Source organism: Danio rerio, chromosome 23 (genome assembly GCF_049306965.1).
Source record: "Danio rerio strain Tuebingen ecotype United States chromosome 23, GRCz12tu, whole genome shotgun sequence".
Taxonomy (NCBI): domain Eukaryota; kingdom Metazoa; phylum Chordata; class Actinopteri; order Cypriniformes; family Danionidae; genus Danio; species Danio rerio.
Window position 1 is genome coordinate 44,555,088 of NC_133198.1, and position 22,260 is coordinate 44,577,347.

The 22,260-nt window shown below is 38.5% G+C and overlaps 1 protein-coding gene across 7 annotated transcripts in view; it reads left to right on the forward strand.

Annotated features, from left to right (window-relative positions):
• nhsa (Nance-Horan syndrome a (congenital cataracts and dental anomalies)) overlaps window positions 1–14,432 on the forward strand; it is a 213,576-nt gene extending 199,144 nt beyond the window's left edge. For all 7 annotated transcript variants that reach the window (XM_021470044.3, XM_001919305.9, XM_021470045.3 and 4 more), the window contains 4 exons: window positions 2,618–2,749; window positions 6,101–8,950; window positions 9,240–9,363; window positions 10,753–14,432. In XM_021470044.3, the coding sequence (XP_021325719.2) occupies window positions 2,618–2,749; window positions 6,101–8,950; window positions 9,240–9,363; window positions 10,753–11,371 (3,725 nt within the window). In that variant the 3' untranslated portion in view covers window positions 11,372–14,432. The remainder of the gene's footprint in view (window positions 1–2,617; window positions 2,750–6,100; window positions 8,951–9,239; window positions 9,364–10,752) is intronic.
• The last annotated feature ends 7,828 nt before the right edge of the window (window positions 14,433–22,260 follow it).

Sequence of the window (22,260 nt, forward strand, 5' to 3'; positions counted from 1 at the left end):
TGGACTGTTTAAGTTATATTAGGACTTAGGAAAGTGAAAGAAAGAAAGACAGAGCAACACAGTCTTTTGACCGGAGTTTGTTGTGCTGTTTGAAAAATTCAGTAAGCATCTTCAAGTGGAAAGAAACCCGAGTTAATTTAATGACCGACTAAATACATTAAATGTAACTGAAAAACAATGTAAAGACACAACTGTAGCAATATTCTAAGACTTTTGCATAATGACAGTTTTATATAATCCCAAATATATATGTTTTCTAAAATTATCTGTTGTCTTAGACCCGACTCATGATCAAGAAATTATGTTATGAAGTCTTAGTTACCTCCCTGACTCAATATTCCCCCTTTCTGCTTCATAGCCCTGCTTGGTCAAAGTAACATTATCATCATATGATATAAACTTTAGTTTTGTCGACCTGCATGTCGATGCATATCAGCGTGCATGTAAACTAGCAAGATTAGGAACACCGCATGTGAGGATCATGGGAATGGCTTTCTGTGCACATGGGTCAATTTGTTTTAACCAAGGGTGTAAATTTGCTCTTGACATTGGTGGGGACCAGTTGAACTCTTAATTATTAGCCCCCTTCGATTTTTTTTTTTCTTTTTTAAATAATTACCAAATGATGTTTAACAGAGCAAGGAAATTTTCACAGTATGTCTGATAATATTTTTTCTTCTGGAGAAAGTCTTATTTGTTTTATTTCAGCTAGAATAAAAGCAGTTAAAGAAATTTTAACACCAATTTATGGACAAAATTATTAGCCCCTTTAAGCTATATTTTTTCTCGATAATCTACAAAGCAAACCACTGTTATACAATAGCTTGCATAATTACCGCAACCTACCTAGTTAACCTAATCAGCCTTTAAATGTCACTTTAAGCTGTATAGAAGTGTCTTGAAATATATCTAGTCAAATATCATTTACAATCATCATGGTAAAGATAAAATACATCAGTTATTAGAAATGAGTTATTAAAACTATAAAACTATGTTTAGAAATGTGTTGAAAAATATCTGCTCTCTGTTAAACAGAAATTGGAGAAAAAATAAACAAGCGGTCTCATAATTCAGGGGGACTAATAATTCTGACTTCAAATATACATCCCTAGAGCTGCATTGAACAGCACACATTCTGTTTCGCGCTTTTAAAAAACACGAATAAAGTATTCATAATATAAAATAAACACTTGATAATACAAATAACAACCCCTTCCCATGCTGCAAATTTACATTAGTCAATTAACATGACTTTACTGCAGCCGGCGTTTGAGGAGGTGTGAATGTAGAGAAATTTAGAGAAGTGTGTGACGCAATTTTATTTTGATAATTCTTTCTCATAATCATGGAGGCCAAAACTGAAACTGAATTTTGATTAATTGCGCTGCTGTGGTTAATAGTATTATGGTGAACTCGTAGCGAACTTGACTTTGTGCACGTGTACGTTACTAAGGGTTGACGGAGCATTATTTAATTACTGAATAAATTATTGGTAAAGGGACATTTCAGTAATTGGTGGATATCGTTGGGGACACATCCTATCCGTCCATGCCAATTCTACGCCCTTGGTTTTAACCAGTGCGAGGCAGTGGTGCAGTAGGTAGTGCTGTCGCCTCACAGCAAGAAGGTTGTTGGGTCGCTGGTTCGAACCTCGGCTCAGTTGGCGTTTCTGTGTGGAGTTTGCATGTTCTCCCTGCCTTCGCGTGGGTTTCCTCCGGGTGCTCCGGTTTCCCCCATAGTCCAAACACATGCGGTACAGGTGAATTGGGTAGGCTAAATTGTCCGTAGTGTATGAGTGTGTGTGTGAATGTGTATGTGGATGTTTCCCAGAGATGAGTTGCGGCTGAAAGGGCATCCACTGCGTAAAAACTTGCTGGATATGTTGGCGGTTCATTCTGCAGTGGCGACCCCGGATTAATAAAGGAACTAAGCCGACAAGAAAAGGAATGAAAGGTTTTAACCAGCGTTGTTTCGGTTGCACATAAAGAATAACAAACTTGAGTTGTGAATTGAATTGTGAATGGCCCCTTACATCTTTATTCTTGGATAACCTTTCAATACACTTGCATAAAGTAAATCTTATCTCAAAGCTTTTACTAGGGCACTTTTTTTTTTTGGTCTCCCTGTGCCGCCCCTAGCAAGATGCCTCTGTGGGTGATCGCCCATATTGCCCAAGCCTAAATCCGCCACTGATGTTTAGAAATGTGTTCTCTTAGTTAAACATAAATTAGGGGAAAAAAATATACAGGGGGCTAATAATTCAGGATGGATAATAATTCTGACTTCAACTGTATATCTCCATAGTAGGAAAAATAAATGACTGTGGTAGTCAATAGGTGCAATAGGTTTTTTGTGTTCAACAGAAGAAAGAAACTCGAATATATTTGTCAGTAAATGTTGCAGAATTTTCATATTTGGATCAAATATCCCTTTAAGAATGTCTTTTAAAAGAAACTAATATAAGATTAATTGATTTCAATGTGTTTTATTGTGGCTGCAGCATTGCATTTGGCATGAAAAAGCCCCAGTGGTTTATGAGTGTGAGAAACATGGGAGGGAGAAGAAGAAAAAGTGGCTCGCACCCAACAGTCTCTCACATGTCTGGTGCTCTTTGCAGGGGTTGGGTTCGACAGAGAGGCCAGTGTACGCTGCTCGCTAGTGCATTCGCAGTCCGTGCTTCAGCGGCGGAGGAAGCTCAGGAGACGGAAAACCATCACTGGCATTCCCAGACGAGTGCAGCAGGATTTGGGTGTGTGAAACTGCAACATATTCCTACTATTTCTGATTTTATGGCTTGTTTGTTTACAAGATAGAATAGGGCGGTAAACTGAAGTACAGAAATCTTATATATGGCAATATATGCAAATTACATATATGACATACAAGTTTATTTTTATGTTTAACATGTATAAAAAGTATGTTATATATGCAACTTTATTTTAAAGGGGTGGTCCAGAGTGTATTTTTAAGGCCTGGTTGTGTTTATAAGATGCAAAGCAATATGTGCTCATGCTTTATTTGTAGAAAATCACATTATTTTTTCTTAGATCTTACTTTGATTATATACAGCTACTCAGTTTACATGAAAACAGCTGTCATATTTCCTAGTTCCTCTAAAGACCTGCCCTCAAGAGGCTCTGATTGGTCAGCTAACATAATGTTCTGTGATTCGCAGATAAGCTCCACATCACCAATCAGCGTTTCTGTTATAACATTACAATGCCTCTCGCCACGCTTCTTCACTGCGCAGGGTGTATGTGTGTAACCTGAAGGGTTTATAACATCATTAACCCGGATGTGTTTTTTTTTGTCCCCAAACTTCGTTCGCTGTAGGCTTTGCTAAGGTAACTCTGTAAAAGCCAGTGTGGCCCTTTGCATTGAACTTTGATTGTCTTACATTCAGAGATGTTGTTTATGTTCACACAGCTACATTACACATCAGTTAAAGTTTAAATATGATATCGTAGTGGACCACTGCTTTAAAAATAATGCAAAAATGCAACTATTGGAATTATTACGTAAACATATGTTCTTATATGTATGCTAGATTTTTTTTTATACATCCCAGCAGGCACAGGTCGTCAATATGATGTCAGATTGATGTTGTACCTCAATGTTGTGGGACGTTGCATTTTGTTTGGAAATGAAAATCAGGTTGACGTTAGAACCCAATATCAGACTGACGTTAATATCTAATGTCATTACATTTTGGTTACTTTACAAGGCAACCTAAAAACAACAAATTATCAACGTCTAATGATGTTACAGCTTGACATTGTGTGGACGTTACCAATATGACGTCTTGACATGCATTGACCCAGAGACTGTTTAGATGCATGTCACTGATGAGAAGATGACATATGTTTACTGTATGAAGACCGAAATGGCCTTAAACACCCAGCAGACACAGGACGTCAACATGACGTCAGATTGACGTTGTACATGTCTTGGGGACGTTGCATTTTGTTTGAAAATGAAAACCGGGTTGACATCAGAACCCGACGTCAGGCTGAGGCAATGTCCAAACCCAACATCCCAACGTCTAATAAAGTTACAGCTTGACGTTGTGTGAACGTTACCACTATGACATCAATCAGACACTGGACTTTGGTTGCCATACCTGACGAATAAATTTCAGTATTTAATGTCAATATGACGTTGGTTTAAGATGGTGGCTCGACGTTGTATTTTGGTCACTTTCAAACAACCTTAAATCAACCAAATATCAGACGTTGGATTTCGGTTGCCATACCTGACGAATAAATGTCAGTATTTGAAGTCAATATTCAATTTTTTTCACCTTTCTTTGTATAGCACTTTTACAATGTAAATTGTATCACAGCAGCTTCAGATAGAAGATTATACTAAACTGAAACAGTGTCAGTTCAGTTTTCAGTGTTTAAGTTCAGTTTAGCTCAGTTCAGTGATGTTAATAGTCACTTCTGAGAGTCCAAACACTGAAGAGCAAATCCATCAATGCGCAGCTCTAAGGATCCCGAACCATCCAAGCCAGCGGCGAGGAAAAAACTTCACCAATTGGCGAAAGTGAAGAATTAAAAAACCTCGAGAGAAACCAGGCTCAGTTGCACTGCAAAAATGCTTTTCTTACTTAGATTTTTTGTCTTGTTTCTTGTCTAAATATCTCACAATTCTTAAATAAAAAAAAATAATAATAATTAAGACAAGCAAAACTTATTGTCTTGTTTTCAGCAATAATATGCCAATATTAAGTTAGTTTTTTCTTAAAACAAGCAAAATAATCTGCCAATGGGGTAATCAAAATAATCTTGTTTTTCATTTTGACATAAGATTATTTTGCTTACCCCATTGGCAGATTATTTTGCTAGTTTTAAGGAAAAACTCACTTAATTTTGGCATATTATTTCTTAAAACAAGACAATATGTTTTGCTTGTCTAGAAAATTCGTCTTGATTTAAGAATTGTGAGATATTTAGACTAGAAACAAGACAAAAAATCTAAGTAAGAAAAGCATTTTTTGCTGTGTGGGCACGACCATTTTTCCTCTGGCCAAACGTCTTGTGCAGAGTTGCAGTCTAGGTACCAGAGGCTGGAGAATGTTGGACCTTAGCAAAGACTCGTCTGTCCCTGGAGCGTCAAAGGAATCAGTCTCATGCTCTCCACTCCTCCATGACCACCACAGCAGCTGCTCAGGATACGGCCTGGTCCAGGATTATGGAAACCTTGGGATCATCTCGTCGCTGGTCTTGGATCGAATCAGTGGTGCTGCATAGTCTGACGACCTCGGGATGAGTATTCCCAGGTGGAAATAGAGAATAAAAAGAGTAATTAGTGTAGCTGCTGTTCATAGTGTATATAAACGAGATGCAGAAACCTGCGTGGGGCACATTCATGTATCAAGTAATGCACTGAGTGTATGCTTTACTAAAAAGATAGGTCTTTAATCTAGTTTTGAACTGCGAGAGTGTGTCTGAGCCTCGGACATTATCAGGAAGGCTATTCCAGAGTTTAGGAGCCATAGATGAGAAGGCTCGACCTCCTTTACTCGACTTTTCTACTCTAGATACTACCAGAAGCCCTGAGTTTTGAGATCTTAAAGAGCGAGTTGGATTGTAGTGAGACAGAAGGTTGGTTCGATATACAGGGGCTAGATTATTTAAAGCTTTATAGGTAAGAAGCAATATTTTAAAATCAAATACGAAATATGACATTGGTTTTGCCTCGATGTTGGATGTTGGTTTACAACACAATCTAAAATCAACAAAATATCAATGTCATTTCACATCATTATTAGACATCAAAATAACATTGTCCTTAGATGCTGATGACCTAAATGTGACCTAATATTAACGTCCTATGATGTTGTGTGTCTGCTGGGATTAGTCAACATTTCAAGTGGATCAAAACTTAATTTGACAACTTTTAAAGTGGATAAAAATATCAAAACTCCTCAAACTACTAAATTTATTGAACAACACCCATTCTTAAGACAATTTTGAAAATATTTTTTGATCCACTTCGAATGTTGACTACTGTATATAGCCTAATATGGCCATAATCAGGTTTCTGTATAGGAATGCCATGTATAAAAGCATTATTTAATGTGTTCATTCTTCTTTAGATTCTGACGAGTCTCCAGTGGCAAGAGAACGTACTGTGATAGTACACACAAATCCTGAAATTGGCCAGGAGGATCTAACGCTCTCTCGTCTCAAAACCAAGGACTCTGGTTGCCAAACTGAAGAAATCCTAATTGCTGGGGCTGCACCCTCACGTAGACGGATTAGAGCACAAAGAGGGCAGTGCATGACCGTGTCTCTGTCCCATTCGACAGGCAACATATCTTCTCTGCCTGACAACTCTGACGCTATGTTCACTGCCTCGGCGGGCTCCCATCTGCGTTCCCGAAGCCTTCCGCGAGAGGGAGGCCGACTGGTGGATGAAGGTCATGATGACAGCGATGAAGAGGAGGATGAGGAAGAATTGTCTCCGTTTGAGGCAGAGGACTTCCTACCAGTTCCAGGGGAGCATATATTAAAAGATGACGAGGAAAGCACTGATGATCAGACGATCCCAGAAGGACAGCATAATAGTTTGAAATTCAAGCAGCATGCTGGAAGTACAGACCATGAATGGTTGGAGAGGGGTCGATCCCGTCTGCCTCGGAAAGCTGACATGGGTAGTTGTGAGATTTCCTCTAGTTCTGACACATTCAGTAGCCCTATTCACTCCATTTCCAATGCTGGTGTGCTGACTAGCCAGATGGACCACAAGGAGGATCACCAGTCCTCAAGCGGCAACTGGAGTGGTAGTAGTTCAACATGTCCCTCCCAGACGTCGGAAACCATTCCACCTGCAGCCTCACCCCCACTCACCGGATCATCCCACTGTGATTCAGAGCTATCGCTGAATGCAGCTACCAATACTAATGATGATTCCACTGGCTTCATTATTGATCCGTATCCTGGGGACCGATTGCAAGGGCTCCGCAGCCATAGAACGGGTTCATTCACTTCCACTGCAACTGACATGCTTGACGATGCTGGAGTCAGCACTGCTAGTGAGGGTGAATGGAGCTATCCCCAATACAGGCATAACATACCTTGCCACCCTGACTTCAGTCCTGAGCACTCAAGGGCAGAGAACATACTCGAATGTCCCAGTTTTACTAGCATAGCCACTTTTGAAAGTTTAACAGATAGGCCACCTTCTGAAAAGGCAGACACCACCTCGCACTATTCTGTAGATGCCGAGGGCTACTATACCTCCATGCACTTTGACTGTGGTCTTAAAGGTAGCAAAAGCTTCACATATAACTATGCATCTGTAGACCAGCAGCAGGCAGACTATGGACATCAAACAAACACACTTGGGAGACATAGTCTATCCTTAAGGAAACCAAAGGTGAAGCCATCCCCACCAAAACGCAGCTCATCATTGAGGAAATTAAGCAGCCATGTTGGACCTCCCACAGAAAAGAATGAACCAAAGATTGCAGGTGATCAGAACAAATCAATGTCTTCCGGGGAGAGAACACATAACATGGGATTAAACGGAACCTCCTTGAGTCAGCTGGAGAGCGAGGAGCCTATGGGAGCATGGGGTGTTGAGAGTTCAGCCGAGATTCCAGATGTTGCTTTGTTTGGCTCCACAGAAACGCATTCCTTCAAGGATGAGGGAGCTGTCCAGTCAGACTATGCAGATCTCTGGCTTCTTAATGACTTAAAATCCAACGATCCCTACAGATCATTGTCAAATTCCAGCACAGCTACGGGTACCACTGTCATTGAATGCATTAAGTCACAGGAGAGCTCAGAGTCCCAGACCTCACAGTCAGGTTCGAGAGCCACAACTCCATCACTACCATCAGTGGAGTGCGAGTTTAGGCTACCCTCACCAGAAAAGCTGGTAGGTCTAGCATCACCTTCAAGTGGCTACTCAAGCCAATCAGAGACACCAACATCTTCTCTTCCATCTGCTTTCTTTCCAAACGCTCACCCAATGTCCCCTACTGGTGGCAAGAGGAAACCCAAAGTCCCAGAGAGGAAGTCGTCACTTGCTTCTTTGCAGCAGAACTCATCCAAAAGGGAACTTGAATTGCCTATTATACCTCCCACCCACCTTGACCTAAGTGCCCTTCCCAATGTCAGCAAGCCTTCGGTTCACAAAAACCAGATGCACATCCTTCACCACAGCAAGAAAAAAGCAGCAGAAACCAAGCGTGAGTGTCAAGCATCTTCAGTTTCAAGTGATGATCTACCAGTTAGCGGTGCTTTAGCCATCACTCCTACAATACTTCGTTCGGTTCAGCTACGAGCAGTTGGAAAATCTGGAGAAGGGAGTCATGATCAGCCTATAACTGATACTGCCACTAGGCCTAAGTGTCCCACTGTGACTATCATCACGCCACCTACTCACAACAAATCCCACGAAAGTAGAAAACCTCCACCCTATAGACCTCTTCTCACAGAACCCACCTCTCAGGACAATTGTGAATCACTGTTTACCCCAGTAAATGGACTAGCTGCTAAGAATACTCCAAGCCATTTTGGTGCAAGAAATCGATATGACCGATTAGCCCCATCCCCTCTTTGGAGCATGACTGCTTTTAAGGCTCAGACTGAGCCGGTAAACCTGGATGAAGTGATCTCTGAGAATTCTCAAGAAGCTGCAGAAGAGAAGATCCCCTCAGATTATTTATTTGCCCAGAGTAGCATGGAAGTACAGCAAAACCAGTCATTGAGATCTGAGCCAAACGACAGAAGCCCTGGTCAGAATGGTGTAGCAAAAAGGTCAGATAGTCTTGACCAAGTGCCTGATATTGTCAATCAAAGATCAGAGACATTGCAAGCTTACAAAATCAGTGGTGCTGGAGAAGAATCTGTAACATCAGGTGTTCCAACCAGAAGTGCCTCACAAGAATATGTAGAGGAAGGGTCTACACCAGACACAGAGGACTATTTTAGCAGAGGTATGTTTGTGAAAATCAAGGGGTGCTCAACCCTGTTCCTGAACATCTGCCTTCCTGTAGATTTCAGTTGCAACCAGTGTCAGACACACCTGCCTGTAATTATCAATAGCTGTTTAGGTCCTAATTAATTGGTTCATGTTTGTTTGATCAGGTTTGAACTTTGTAAGAAGGTAGATCTCAAGGAACAGGGTTGAGCACCCCTAGTGTAATCATTCCATTGATGTATATGTATTGAGTGCTATTGTATCTTATTTCGGAGAATTTAATCAAGAATGGGTTTTTATTTCAGAGTCCACACCAAGTGATCCATCTGTGTCCCCTCTGATAGACGAATCCAAAACTGAAGACGATAGCGTTTTCCTATCTCCAAGTAAAAGTCGCACGACTGAAGATCTCTTTGCGATGATTCACAGGTGTGTTTTAATATAGTTTTGTACATATTTGATGTCCTTAAAAGTAGGACTGGGTCAATAAATTGAATCAAGAAATGATTCTTTACCAGTTCTGAAATTTTCTTAATGCATTGCGATTCTCTCTTGAATCGGTTCCGAGCTTAGTTTTTACCACCAGTTAGCACTGTAAGCTTTTCAAACTGCTACCAATCCTTGCACAAACGACTTGAAAAGTAAAACAATCTTTAATAAAGTTAATGATTTAACAAAAATATTTGAGTGAATAACAAGACTGTTCATAGTAAGTTGTGTTTACATTATTCCTGTGTAATAAAACATATGTCCATTAACAGTACATGACCGAAAGCAAGTACATGGCTAAAAGTGCTCTTTAAAAAGTAGCCCCAAATTCCTCTGCTGTTATAAACTAGCCTAGAGTGCCATCTGCTTTTCAAGACTAGCTAAGACCATGGTCTGCTGTTGAAAAACTAGCCAACACCATGGTCTGCTGTTAAAAATTAGCCTAGAGCCCCATCTGCTGTTAAAAACTACCATAGACCGCTATCTGCTGTTTAAACTAGTCTAAAGTGTTGTCTGCTGTTAAAAACTATCCTATAGTGCTATTTGCTGTTTAAAAGCAGCATAGAGCACAATCTGCTGTCAAAAACGAGTAGGGTGAAGCTGCAGGCCCGGATACCCTACTGCACACTCAGACCTGCATGCTCACACCAGCACTTTCAGACCGTGCCACCTGCTCCGGAGACCCAAATGCATGTTCAGACCAGCAATTTCAAGACAGTCCTCACTGCAGCCCGCAGCTTGATGACATACTAGACCAGGTCCACAATGTAATGGATGATCGCCTACGCCTACCCTAAACCCAACTGTCACAGTAGTATGGGCGTTACCTTAGTGGGGGAACAATGTCCTCTATGTATTGGACCTGGTCCAGTACGTCATTGTGATTATAGACAGCAAGAAGGACATCTTAACACTTTCTAGCAAGTCACATAGCAGACACATCACCCTAACACTAACGGTAGGTCTGTAAGTGCTGGTCTGAGCGTGTAGTTGGGGCTCTGGGCCTAGAGCATGGTCTGCTATTAAATACTAGTCTAGAGCACAGTCTGCTTTTTAATTCTAGCCTAGAGTGCCTTCTGATGTTGAAAACTAGCCTAGAGCCTCATCTGCTGTTAAACTAGTCTAGAGCACAGTCTGCTTTTTAAACCTAGCCTAGAGTGCCTTCTAATGTTAAAAACTGGCCTAGAACGCCATCTGCTGTTAAAAACGAAGCTCAGAACCAATTCTAGGCATAATCGTATATTGCTACACGTCAGTTTGTCATACCAACCCTACTTAAAAGTATCAACAAATGCCAATTTTGTAATATTTTGTATTTTACCATCTCAGGTCGAAACGAAAAATGCTGGGCAGGAAAGATTCCTCTGAAACATTAGTGCGAGGCCGTTTAGCCGTTGTTTCTGGGAATGGTCCTGCTACAAATCCAACAACCCCGCCAAGCACCCCAAGCATACCTGCGAGTCCATCTGCTCAAACGGGGTCTCAGAAAACCCCGGGTCCAATCTACAGGAGTGTCAAAAAGTCCAGTACCTCGAATGAAGAGTTCAAACTGCTGCTTTTAAAAAAGGGAAGTCGCTCTGACTCTAGTTATCGAATGTCAGCTACAGAGATACTAAAGAGCCCCATCGCACCCAAAAGCCCAGGTGAGCTCTTGCTGGAGGGTTCTAGACCACTCGAGGAACCACTTTCCCCTATACAACAACAATTTCTAGAGGGAACTCCGGAGCAGATACCTAGCCCCTTTCCAAAATCTTTTGCTGAGGGCTTCTCCATGAAAGCCTTTCCCACATCTGCCTCAGCTAGACAAGGCCGGTCCAGGATGCCTCCAGCTGCGAACAGCAGCCGCTACAGTACACGCAGTCGGCTCTACTGTGCTCCCATGCAGGCCATATCAGAAGGTGAAACTGAAAACTCAGATGGAAGCCCACATGATGACCGTTCCTCCTGAAAAAAATAATGCACCTTTGACTTGTAGCATCAACTCTAGACACAATCTGATATTAAGGGGCCATTTACATGACAATATTTTCAGCCAAAAACGGGAATCTTTTTTATGCATTTTGCCTGTTGATTTACATGACGAATGGCTGTTTTAAAACTGAAAACACGTCAGTTTGAAAACACCGTCATTGTCGTGTCCTTGTAAACACCCGAAAATGAAAGTCTATCAAAACCATTATTCATTTCATCAAGGAAAATGGCTTGACAAAAACAAAAACTGCGCCAGTAACATGACTAAATACCCATGCTTAGATCTGTTCATCTACTGAATGAACAGCACAATGCAGCGGATTATAATAAAATGTATTCTGATTAGTTTTTTAATTATTTTGAGCGCATTTCCTCAACAATATTGCACTGTTCGTTCATTAGTTAAGTGAATCAGAGCACAGGCATTCAGAGTTTAAAATCACGTCACTAGTGCAGAGGAACTGGTCAAGTTTCGGTTTGTTAAGGTGTTGGCATTGAACGTTTTTCGTCTTTATTTTCATTGATGAAATTAACTCTGATGAAAACGATGACATCATGTGCGTGCATGGTACATGTTTATGGAGGTGTTGAACCCAAACAACAATGGCAGAGTAGACGGTTGTGTTGTTGTTGCTTAAATGTTTGCTAACGCTTCATCAGCAAATTGTGGATTTACTTTGCATCAGCTATACCAAAAGCAGAGACTCTTCATACGCACACTGCAAAATCTACATACACACTTCCCCAGCAGACACACAACGTCATAAGATAATATAAGGTTAGACTTAGGTCAACAGTGTCTAAGGACAATGTTATTTTGACGTCCAATAATGACGTGAGATGACGTTGATATTTTGGTGATGTTAGGTTGTGTTGGAAAGTGACCAAAATTCAACATTGATCTTAAACCAGGGGTGTCCAAATTCGGTCCTGTAGGGCCGGTGTCCTGCTGTGATTAGCTCCAACTTGCTTCAACACACCTGCCAAGAAGTTTCTAGTACATCTAGTAAGAGCTTGGTTCAAGTGTGTTTGATTAGGGTTGGAGCTAAACCCTCCGGGACATCAGCCCTCCAGGGCTGAGTTTGGACATGCCTGTCTTAAGCTGCGATCATACTGGACTTTTCTCCCCATAAACTTCCATTCATATGCACGCGAATGTGTCAGACTGATAATGCAAGTTCGTGCAACAAGTTTCGCAAAAAAAATCTGCGTTGGAAAGTTCAAGCTTGGTGAACTCTGACCTGCGAAATCGCATCACATGATTGCGTGAGATCAATCGAATATCAAAACATGACCTCTCTGTACAGAAATTTTAAATATGAACCAGTCGCTCACTTTTTTAAATGTCTAATCATCTTGTTTAATCACGCACCTTTTCGCAGCACCGTACCACAAATTCCAGTGTGACCACATCTTAAAACCAACGTCATATTGACGTCAAATACTGACACTTATTCATTGGGTATGGCAACCAAAATCCAATGTTGGATAGACGTCATATTGGTAATGTCCACACAACGTCAAGCAGTAACATCATTAGACGTTAATACTTTGTCGTTTTTAGGTTTTGTTGGAAAGTAACCAAAATGCGACCTCTGTCTGACGTTGGACAATCATGTCAGCCTGACGTTGGATTCTGTCGTCAATCCGATTTTCATGTCCCAGCTGGGTTCCTTACCGATACTGTTAAGTTAGAATGTAAACTGAAGACTGGGGGAAGGGGGGTGTTCTGGGGGAGCGCGGGCACTTCAGATAGTTTCGGAAGGGCACTTTCTATCCAAGACTGTCATGTGCACTGCACAGGTTAAGCCCTATGTGTGCACGTGCCTTGCTCTGGCATATGTAATACAGCGTTACTGGCCATTTTTGCAGATTAAAAAATTTGTCATGCAAGCGTGAAATGCAAAAAAAAAAGTTTAATTTTCCGTTTTTGGCTGCATCACTGTTGTGTAAACAAAGCCCAAGTCAATAATGCTGGAAACTTAACATACACAGTATGTATTTTTAAACCGACCGTACGCAAACTACGCTAGCATATCCACAAAAAAAAAAAAAAAAAAAAAAAACTATTCTGAGGATGATTTCCAGTGGTGGTGTTCCAGCGACTTCCATGAGCATATTTATTATTTTCTGTGAATGCTTTGTGTACCTTTCCTTTGAGAATGAGAGTGGGGAAAACGACATGCTAAAGGCCCATCACTTTGTCATTTTTTCACAGTGCACCAACGCGGATGCTTTTATCACACACACATTTAGAAAGAAACAGTACTGTAACTGGGGTAACTGTGAAAATGGGTCCGGATGGTGTTGAAAGAAGGGATAAAAAAAAAGTCTTGTACCTTAAAACAGTTCATGGAGCACAGCTTGGGACAATCAAAGAGTGGCCTTTTGTATAGTTAGCTGTAGCAGAAATGGGCTAGCCATTCGAGTTAGCCTGCAACTGGATCTTATTGGGCAAGACATGTAGCTGTGGTGGATTATCCTGATGGCCACTATTTTGCACTTCTTTTGGTACTGAGAAAATGTCAGACATTTTTGAGAAGTCTTACAACGAAAAAGCCACAATAGACAAGTGAAAAATAAATATCTATGTATAAAATATGAATTTAAATAAATCTATTTTAATGAGATTAGCTTAACGGACTATCTGGCTTCCTTTTAATGCGCCAAGTCGTTTTAAAGCAATGCTGCAAAAAGAAAGACCACGTTTCTTCCCTTTCGTTCAATATTTATCTTTTTAAGCAGGTTTCTTACAAAAAAAAGTAATAATAAATCAACCAATTGTTGAACTGATTTAAGAAGAACATCAGCAGCTACAACACAGGCACTAAACGTATTCTGTGAATACCGATCTTTCCTCGTTTATTAATGATTCTGCTCACTGTGAAGCATTTTTGTTATTGATCACACAGCAGAACTAATACTGTGCAAGCATTTTACAGCCAACTTGAAATTATGCCTCCACCGCTGTGGTTGTAGCTTTTATATATTTCATGTTGATAGATCAAAGGAACTGCATGCAATAAAACTTTGGAGAGGAGCCGATATTGGTACGTCATTTTTTTTAGGAGTATCAATAAATTTGTCGATTATGTCAAATAGGTCATGAGCTGTTTTCCTATTCTTAAAAAATCAAATCTCTTGACAATCTTTTTCAAAGAAGTGTATGTGTAGTAAAAGAGACTATGGCAGAGCTAGAAAGGTAAGTAGACGTTTTTTAGAAGTGTGTAGTGAAAGTGCTTTTGGTCAGGAGGTTTTTGCGGTTTGTGTTGCTTTGGGTTTGAGTGTGCGATGTTGAGAGGGCAATGAGGGATGTTACTAGAAGGACAAAAGTTGGGGTTCAATCTTAAAGGGATAGGTCTTTTAAATATGTACTGACCCTCAGGCCATTGAAGATGACTTTTTTCTTTAGTAGAACACAATTAGTTTGCATAATGTTAGTCAGTCATCAATTGTTTTAGTATTTAAAAATAAAAACATCCAAAAAAGTCTGAATCAATCCTCGTGACTCTTGATGATACACTGAGGTCTAATTGGTTAAAAAGCTAAATGGTTGCTCTGTGTAAGAAATTAAATGCTATTTACAATGGTAAAATCTAGCCCTTGGTTGCTTGATGACTAGGGTTGCGTATTAAAAACCGGTTCCATTTTAGAACCAGTTCTAAATTTTTAAAGAATTTGATGGCTAGAGTTGGGTCTCAAGAATTGTTTCCATTTTAGAACCAGTTCTAAACTTCAGAAAATTTAATGACTAGAGTTGCATATTAAAAACTGATTCCATTTTAGAACCAATTCTAAATTCAGAGAATTGGATGACTAGAGTTGGGTCTCAAAAACCGGTTCCATTATAGAACCAGTTCTAATTTTTTGAGAATTGAATGTCTAGATTTGGGTCTCAAGAACCAGTTCAATTTTAGAACCAGTTCTAAATTTCAAAAAAATTAAAGACTAGAGTTGCATATTAAAAACTGATACCATTATAAAACCAGTTCTAAATTTCAAAGAATTTGATGGCTAGAGTTGGGTCTCAAAAATTGTTTCCATTTTAGAACTAGTTCTAAATTTCAGAGAATTTAATAACTAGAGTTGCATATTAAAAACTGATTCCATTTTAGAACCAATTTTAAATTCAGAGAATTGGGTGACTAGAGTTGGGTCTCAAAAACCGCTTCCATTATAGAACTTGTTCTAAATTTCTGAGTATTTGATGACTAGCGTTGCGTATCAAAAATCAATTCCATTTTAGATTCAGTTCTAAATGTCATCCATTCATTCATTTTCTTGTCGGCTTAGTCTCTTTATTAATTCGGGGTCGCCACAGCAGAATGAACCGCCAACTTATCCAGCAAGTTTTTATGCACCGGATGCCCTTCAAGCTGCAACCCATCTCTGTCAAACATCCATACACACGTTCACACACACACTCATACACTACGGACAATTTAGCCTACCCAATTCACCTGTACCGCATGTCTTTGGACTGTGGGGGAAACCGGAGCACCTGGAGGAAACCCACGCGAACGCAGGGAGAACATGCAAACTTCAGGGAGAACATAGTTCTAAATTTCAAAGAATTAAATTACTTCAGTTGGGTCTCGAGAACCACTTCCATTATAAAACCAGGTCTAAATTTCAGAGAATTTGAGTTAGATCTCAAGATTCGATGAGGATTGGCAGAATAAGGTAGAATCGCTCAAATTAAAACTCAACTCTATTGATGATGTATGCATGAGCACCGAAAACTGTTTGCTCAGGCTAATGAAAAGCTAATGAAAATGTAAATAATATTCAATTTCTTGCAGAGACTGATGGTTTCACTTCATAAGACCTCAGTGTATCATGAGGAGTCACAGAGATTCATTTGGACTTGTTGGAATGTGTTTATTTTTAATTGGTCACTTTTTACTGACATTATGTTAATCATCAAGCATGATGATTATGAGTAACGTTATGAGTTATGAGTTCAGCTAAGCAAATCTTTTTTAATTTTCTACTGATGGGCGGCACGGTGGCTCAGTGGTTAGTACTGTTGCCTTACACCAAAAAGGTTGCTGGTTTGAGCCGCGGCAGGGCCAGTTAGCATTTCTGTGTGGAGTTTGCATGTTTTCCCCGTGTTGTTCCCAGTCCAAAGACATGTGCTGTTGGTGAATTGACAAATTAAATTGACCATAGTGTATGTGTGTGAATGCGAGAGTGTATGGTTGTTTCCCAATACTGGGTTGCAGCTGGAAGGCATTCACTGCATAAAACATATGCTGGAATAGTTGGTGGTTCATTTCACTGTGGCAACCCTTGATAAATAAGACCCTGAATGAATGAATGAATGAATGAATGAATGAATGAATGAATGAATGAATGAATGAATGAATGTTCTACTGAAGAACCATGATGGCCTGAGGGCGAGTAAATTCACTGATGAACTGTCCCTTTAACACTGATGGGAAACAGAAACTCTTTTCTCAAGGCTGGTAAAAGTAGCACAGACAATAAAATATCCAAAGAAGAGGTGTAGAGTCACGTCAGACTGAGAGACAGAGCAAGTCTGAAGTAGAAGGACATAAATAAGGATGCAGATCAAAGTAAAGACTAGGTTTAATAACACAGATGGACTTGCACTACAGTTTTGATGATCGTTTTTTTATTTAAATCAGTTTCACCTCACGCACCGTAGTTTCATTTTTGGTACTAAAGCAGAAGGATTTTTAGTGTCTCGCTGGATGGATTTTATGAACTTTATGCCTGCAGATATATTTATGTTTCAGAGGTCAAGCTTTATTGAGAAAACACTGGTTTTGAACGACAGAACTTAATGCTGAATATAAAACCACTTATAAATAATAATACTGGCATAAGCTACCATGTGAATGATCCCTTGAAACCCAATGGTGTCCAGTGGTGTGTCTGGCTTTTCTCTCCTTTGTGCCATTGACCTTCCGGTGTTTTTTGCAACTTTACCTTGCTTGGTGCGAGATTCGGTCTTTGGATCATTTATAAGACCAAGTATTTAAGCAACACTGTAAAAAAAAGTGTATGTAAATTAGCAATTTAGTATTTTTCTTCATATTTTTATGCTTTTGAATTGCATTATATGATCTTGATCTTTCCTCCAACAACATTTAATGTTGAAAAGGTTAAAAAAAAGTGACTTTTATGAACAATTCTAATAGTTTAAAGTGATTTATTGTCTGGGTTGGTGTTGTATATTACGCTACAAAAACTTTGAAATACACTGCCAGTACATTTTCTGTTGTTTTACACACTTTATATTATTTCTTAAACATTATCATTGGTGGAAAGAGTAGTGAAAAGTCATACTCAAGTAAAAGTAGCATTATTTGAATAAAAATGCAGTGCAAACAGAATAAAGAAACAGTTGTAAATATCACTCAAAGTATGAGTAAAGAGTAGACCTTTCACATGTACTCAAGAGTAGTTAGTAGTGAATCATTCGCTTTTAAAAGCTGATGCATTTACATGTCATTTGTGCATGTGTGTGTAAACGTAACATTCTGTAGAGCATTCAGTTATTGCCCAGCAGGCACACAACATCAGACATTAATATTAGATTAGATTAAGTTGTGAGGTCAGGTGATCTAAATTCATTGTTTATCCAGCATTTAAGGACATTTATTTAGCATTTAGCAATTATTTTATGTCCAATAACAATGTCAAATTACATTGATATTTAGTTGATTTTAGGTTGCGTTAGAAAGTGACCTAAATCCAAAGTCGAGCCAACATCTTAAATCAACGTCATATTGACGTCAAATACTGGCATTTATTCGTCAGGTACGGCAACCAAAATCTAATAGACGTCATAGTGGTAACGTCAACACAACATCAAGTTGTAACATCATTAGACGTTGATATTTGGTTGATTTTAGGTTGGACGTTTTCTAACGCCCATAGACAAGAAAAAATAAAGTTCTCACTTAAAACTGTTGGGTTAATAATAACCCAACGGGTAACCCATTGATGGGTCATTTTGGCACCGACCTGCTATTGTGTTATTTTAACCCAATCCATTGAGTTGTTAAGGTTAACCCAACAATTTGGGTTACAAAAATAACTAATTTGTTGGATTATTTTGACAAAAAGTGGCTTAACCACTAATCTCTCAAAAAATGTGCATCATTTCCTCAAAAAAAACTGTGGAAATGAACACTGAGGTAGAGAAACCAGTAGTATTCATATATAGATTGGCTATTAAGCACACATTTGTATCATCAAGTTAAGAGTGCTGCTTAAACGGATGATAAAAACACGACACGAAGTGGTAATTTTAATAATATGTAAATATATATATATATATATATATATATATATATATATATATATATATATATATATATATATATATATATATATATATATAGTGTTAGAGCTAAAATAAACTACATAAGGCAAAAACAACATTACGCACGCATATTAATACATCTGTCCTTTGTCAGTTAAATCAGTTGACTGTTGAAATTTAAGATTTTTAGCCCAACTGGTTGAGTTATTAAGTCCCTTAATCGGCCCTTACGATCATGGCCTCCCAATCATCCCCGTCCACCGAATTGGCTCTATTACTGTCTCTTCACTCCACCAATAGCTGGTGTGTGGTGAGCGCACTGGCGTCGTTGTCCTGTGTCTGCCGTCGCATCATCCAGGTGGATGCTGCAGATTGTTGGTGGTGTGGAGAGACCCCACTCATGATTGTGAAGCGCCATACACAGTAAATGTGCTATACAAATACACATTACATTACATAAATAACCCAACAAAGGCTAAAAATAACCCAACAAAGCACCAAACATTTAACCTAACTGAGTTATTAATAAATAACCCAATAAAGGTTTAAAATTACCCAACAAAGCATAAATTATTTTAACTCAACTATTTGTGTAAATAAATAACCCAACATCTTTTAGTGTATAGAGACTGCAGGTTGAAGGAAAGCAGTGGAGTAAAATTACAGATACTGCTCTAAAAATGTACTCAAGGGAAAGTAAAAGTCATTAAACTACTTAGTATATTACAATTCTTGAGAAAAACTACTCAATTACAGTCATTTAAGTATTCTTGTATACTTGTTACTTTACACCACTGAACATTATAATATTTCAATCTACTAAAATGTCAATAAAAGTCACTTTGTTGAACCGTAGAGTGGATTTCTCAACATTAAAAGTCGACAGAGCAGAGATCAACATCCCATAATGCAATTCACAACTGCAAATAAACGAAAATCACCCGTGAGTCTTAAAATACAGAAACTAATTAACATATTTTTTTTCTACAGTGTTTACTAGAAGCTACCTGCTAACTAGCTTTAGGTAGAGATGCTATTCAAAGAGGGAAGAATATGATTATAATCTGTTGCAAATCTAAAAGGTGGCAAAGACTTTAAAGATCTATTAAGATTTTTAAGCTACCTTTCCAACATTGTAAAATTTGCACTGATTTAGTATGTTTGTGAAGCTTTTCAGATTGTCTGTTGCTGTACCTAAGGCTATTTAAACAGGAGTAGTTAAAGGTCCCGTGAAATTAAGATGCATTTTTTTTAAATGTTAAGAACAGTATGTTAGTTTTAAGGATATCTATAAGCTAGCGCGCTCCAAAACCGAGACAAAATTCACGTTTAGAAGATATAAACATCCAAAGTTTGTGGTTTGTCACTTCCGCTTAAATGGATCATCAATTTGACTGGCATCATACTTCAGTTTCTCATTAAATATTTCGACCAATCAAATGCTCTCGATTGTCTGATAAGCCCCGCCCCCTTCAAGACGCTTCTCGTTAGCTTTTCATTGGATGCGCTTAAGCTCAACCACTCTCACTGGCAGAGCTATGATAAAACAGAGCACTATTGGCAGTTTTTTAAAGGGGAGGAGCTACGTTATGCCCCGCCCTCTCTTCATGTTTTAGTTCAGATTACGACAAACATTGAGTTAAAAAATACACTTTACGGGACCTTTAACTTAAAATCGGTTTTGATTAATCATGCTTGGTAAATGGTAACATGCAAAGATTTGTGTACCAAAGGATTTCAGAGTCGAACAAACACTTGCTGTATTAAACACACACACACACACACACACAGTTATGTGATGTCTCTTCTGGTACCAAACTGAAGTCTTCAAGCAACTACAGTGATTTTATTTCTTATTTTGTACAAATCTGTAAATACGATACCTTTTAAAACAATCGTTTCCAGGGTGTTTCTTATGTACAATGTTTTCAAAGTTTACATTAATTATAAGCCTTTGTATATTTTTGATCTGTGCAACACTTTTGAGTCTTGTATTTATTTTTTAGTAAACTTTGTGGAAAGTCCCATTGTAAAAAATGTCTCTACAACCGTTTCGCCGTCTCGTCCGGCTGCTTAGTAAATGTGCATAGAAGAGGCCAATAAATGTGACTGCTTCAAACACGTAATCATCCGTGTGTGTTCAAGTGTTTATTTGCTAAACTGAAACATTTGCAGAGGTGTGTATGAGAATGGTGTTGATGGACTTTTGTGTACTGCACTTGACTCAATTTAAGTTGCATCAACTTAAAAGCTCTTCAGCCAATTGCCTTACAATTGTAAGTTGTTTTTGTTTTACAGATTACTACTAGTACTACTAACAATGATAATGATGATGATAATAATAATAATAGTAATATAATAATAAGATAATAATAATAATAGTAATATAATAATAAGATAATAATAATAATAGTAATATAATATAATAATAATAATAATAATAATAATAATAATAATAATAATAATAATATAATAATAATAATAATAATAAAATAATAATAGTGATCATAATAATCATAATAACAGCAATAATAATAATACTATTATAATAATCATAATTCATGCATTCATTAATTTTCTTGTTGGCTTAGTCCCTTTATTAATCCAGGGTCGCCACAGTGGAATGAACCGCCAAGTTATCCAGCAAGTTTTTACGCAGCAGATGCCCTTCCAGCCGCAACCCATCTCTGGAAAACATCCCAGAATTTTGGACAATTTAGCCTACCCAATTCACCTGTACCGCATGTCTTTGGACTGTGGGGGAAACCGGAGCACCCGGAGGAAACCCACGCTAATGCAGGGAGAACATGCAAACTCCACACAGAAACGCCAACTGAGCCGAGGATCAAACCAGCGACCTTCTTGCTGTGAGGCGACAGCACTACCTACTGCGCCACTACGTCGCCTGAGAACAGTATTATAATTAAATAAATAAATTAAACTCATAATTAAATTACTCATTTGCCATAAACTTTTTAATAACATAGTTGTTTATTGATTTTGCAATTTTATATGGGCCTACACATTATAAAATGAGTATTGACATTTAAAAATGATTTAAAAATCACTTGATTACTTCGGTTAATTTCGGTGAATGGCGATTCAGGGGTGTCAACTGTGAAAATTACCCAAATATTTTTATGTTTATATTTTTTTATGAATGCATCGGTTTTTGATGTTAGGATGAGAAGAGTTGACTATTTATTTGTTATTTATTTTTCTGACAGCGCTAAGTCTGAGTAATCGACAAATAAAGACACCCTTACTAGACATAAACAGAAACACATTCAAGCAGGCTGAACCCAACTACTAATTCACGCGACATACGGGAGAAACATACTAACAAACATTTTATACAAATAAATATTTACAACTAAATAAATAAAGATTTAAAAACATATGTTTAATTAACTACAAAAACAAATATAAATAAGTAATTATAAATAATCTGGGTGAATAAAATATTTAAAGAATAAGCTTTACTACATCGGTGCTCCCCCGGTTGCTTTGAGTTGGTATCAGCCGACTGAAGTGGGAGGTATAAATATCCACTGCGACTCTCTTTAAAC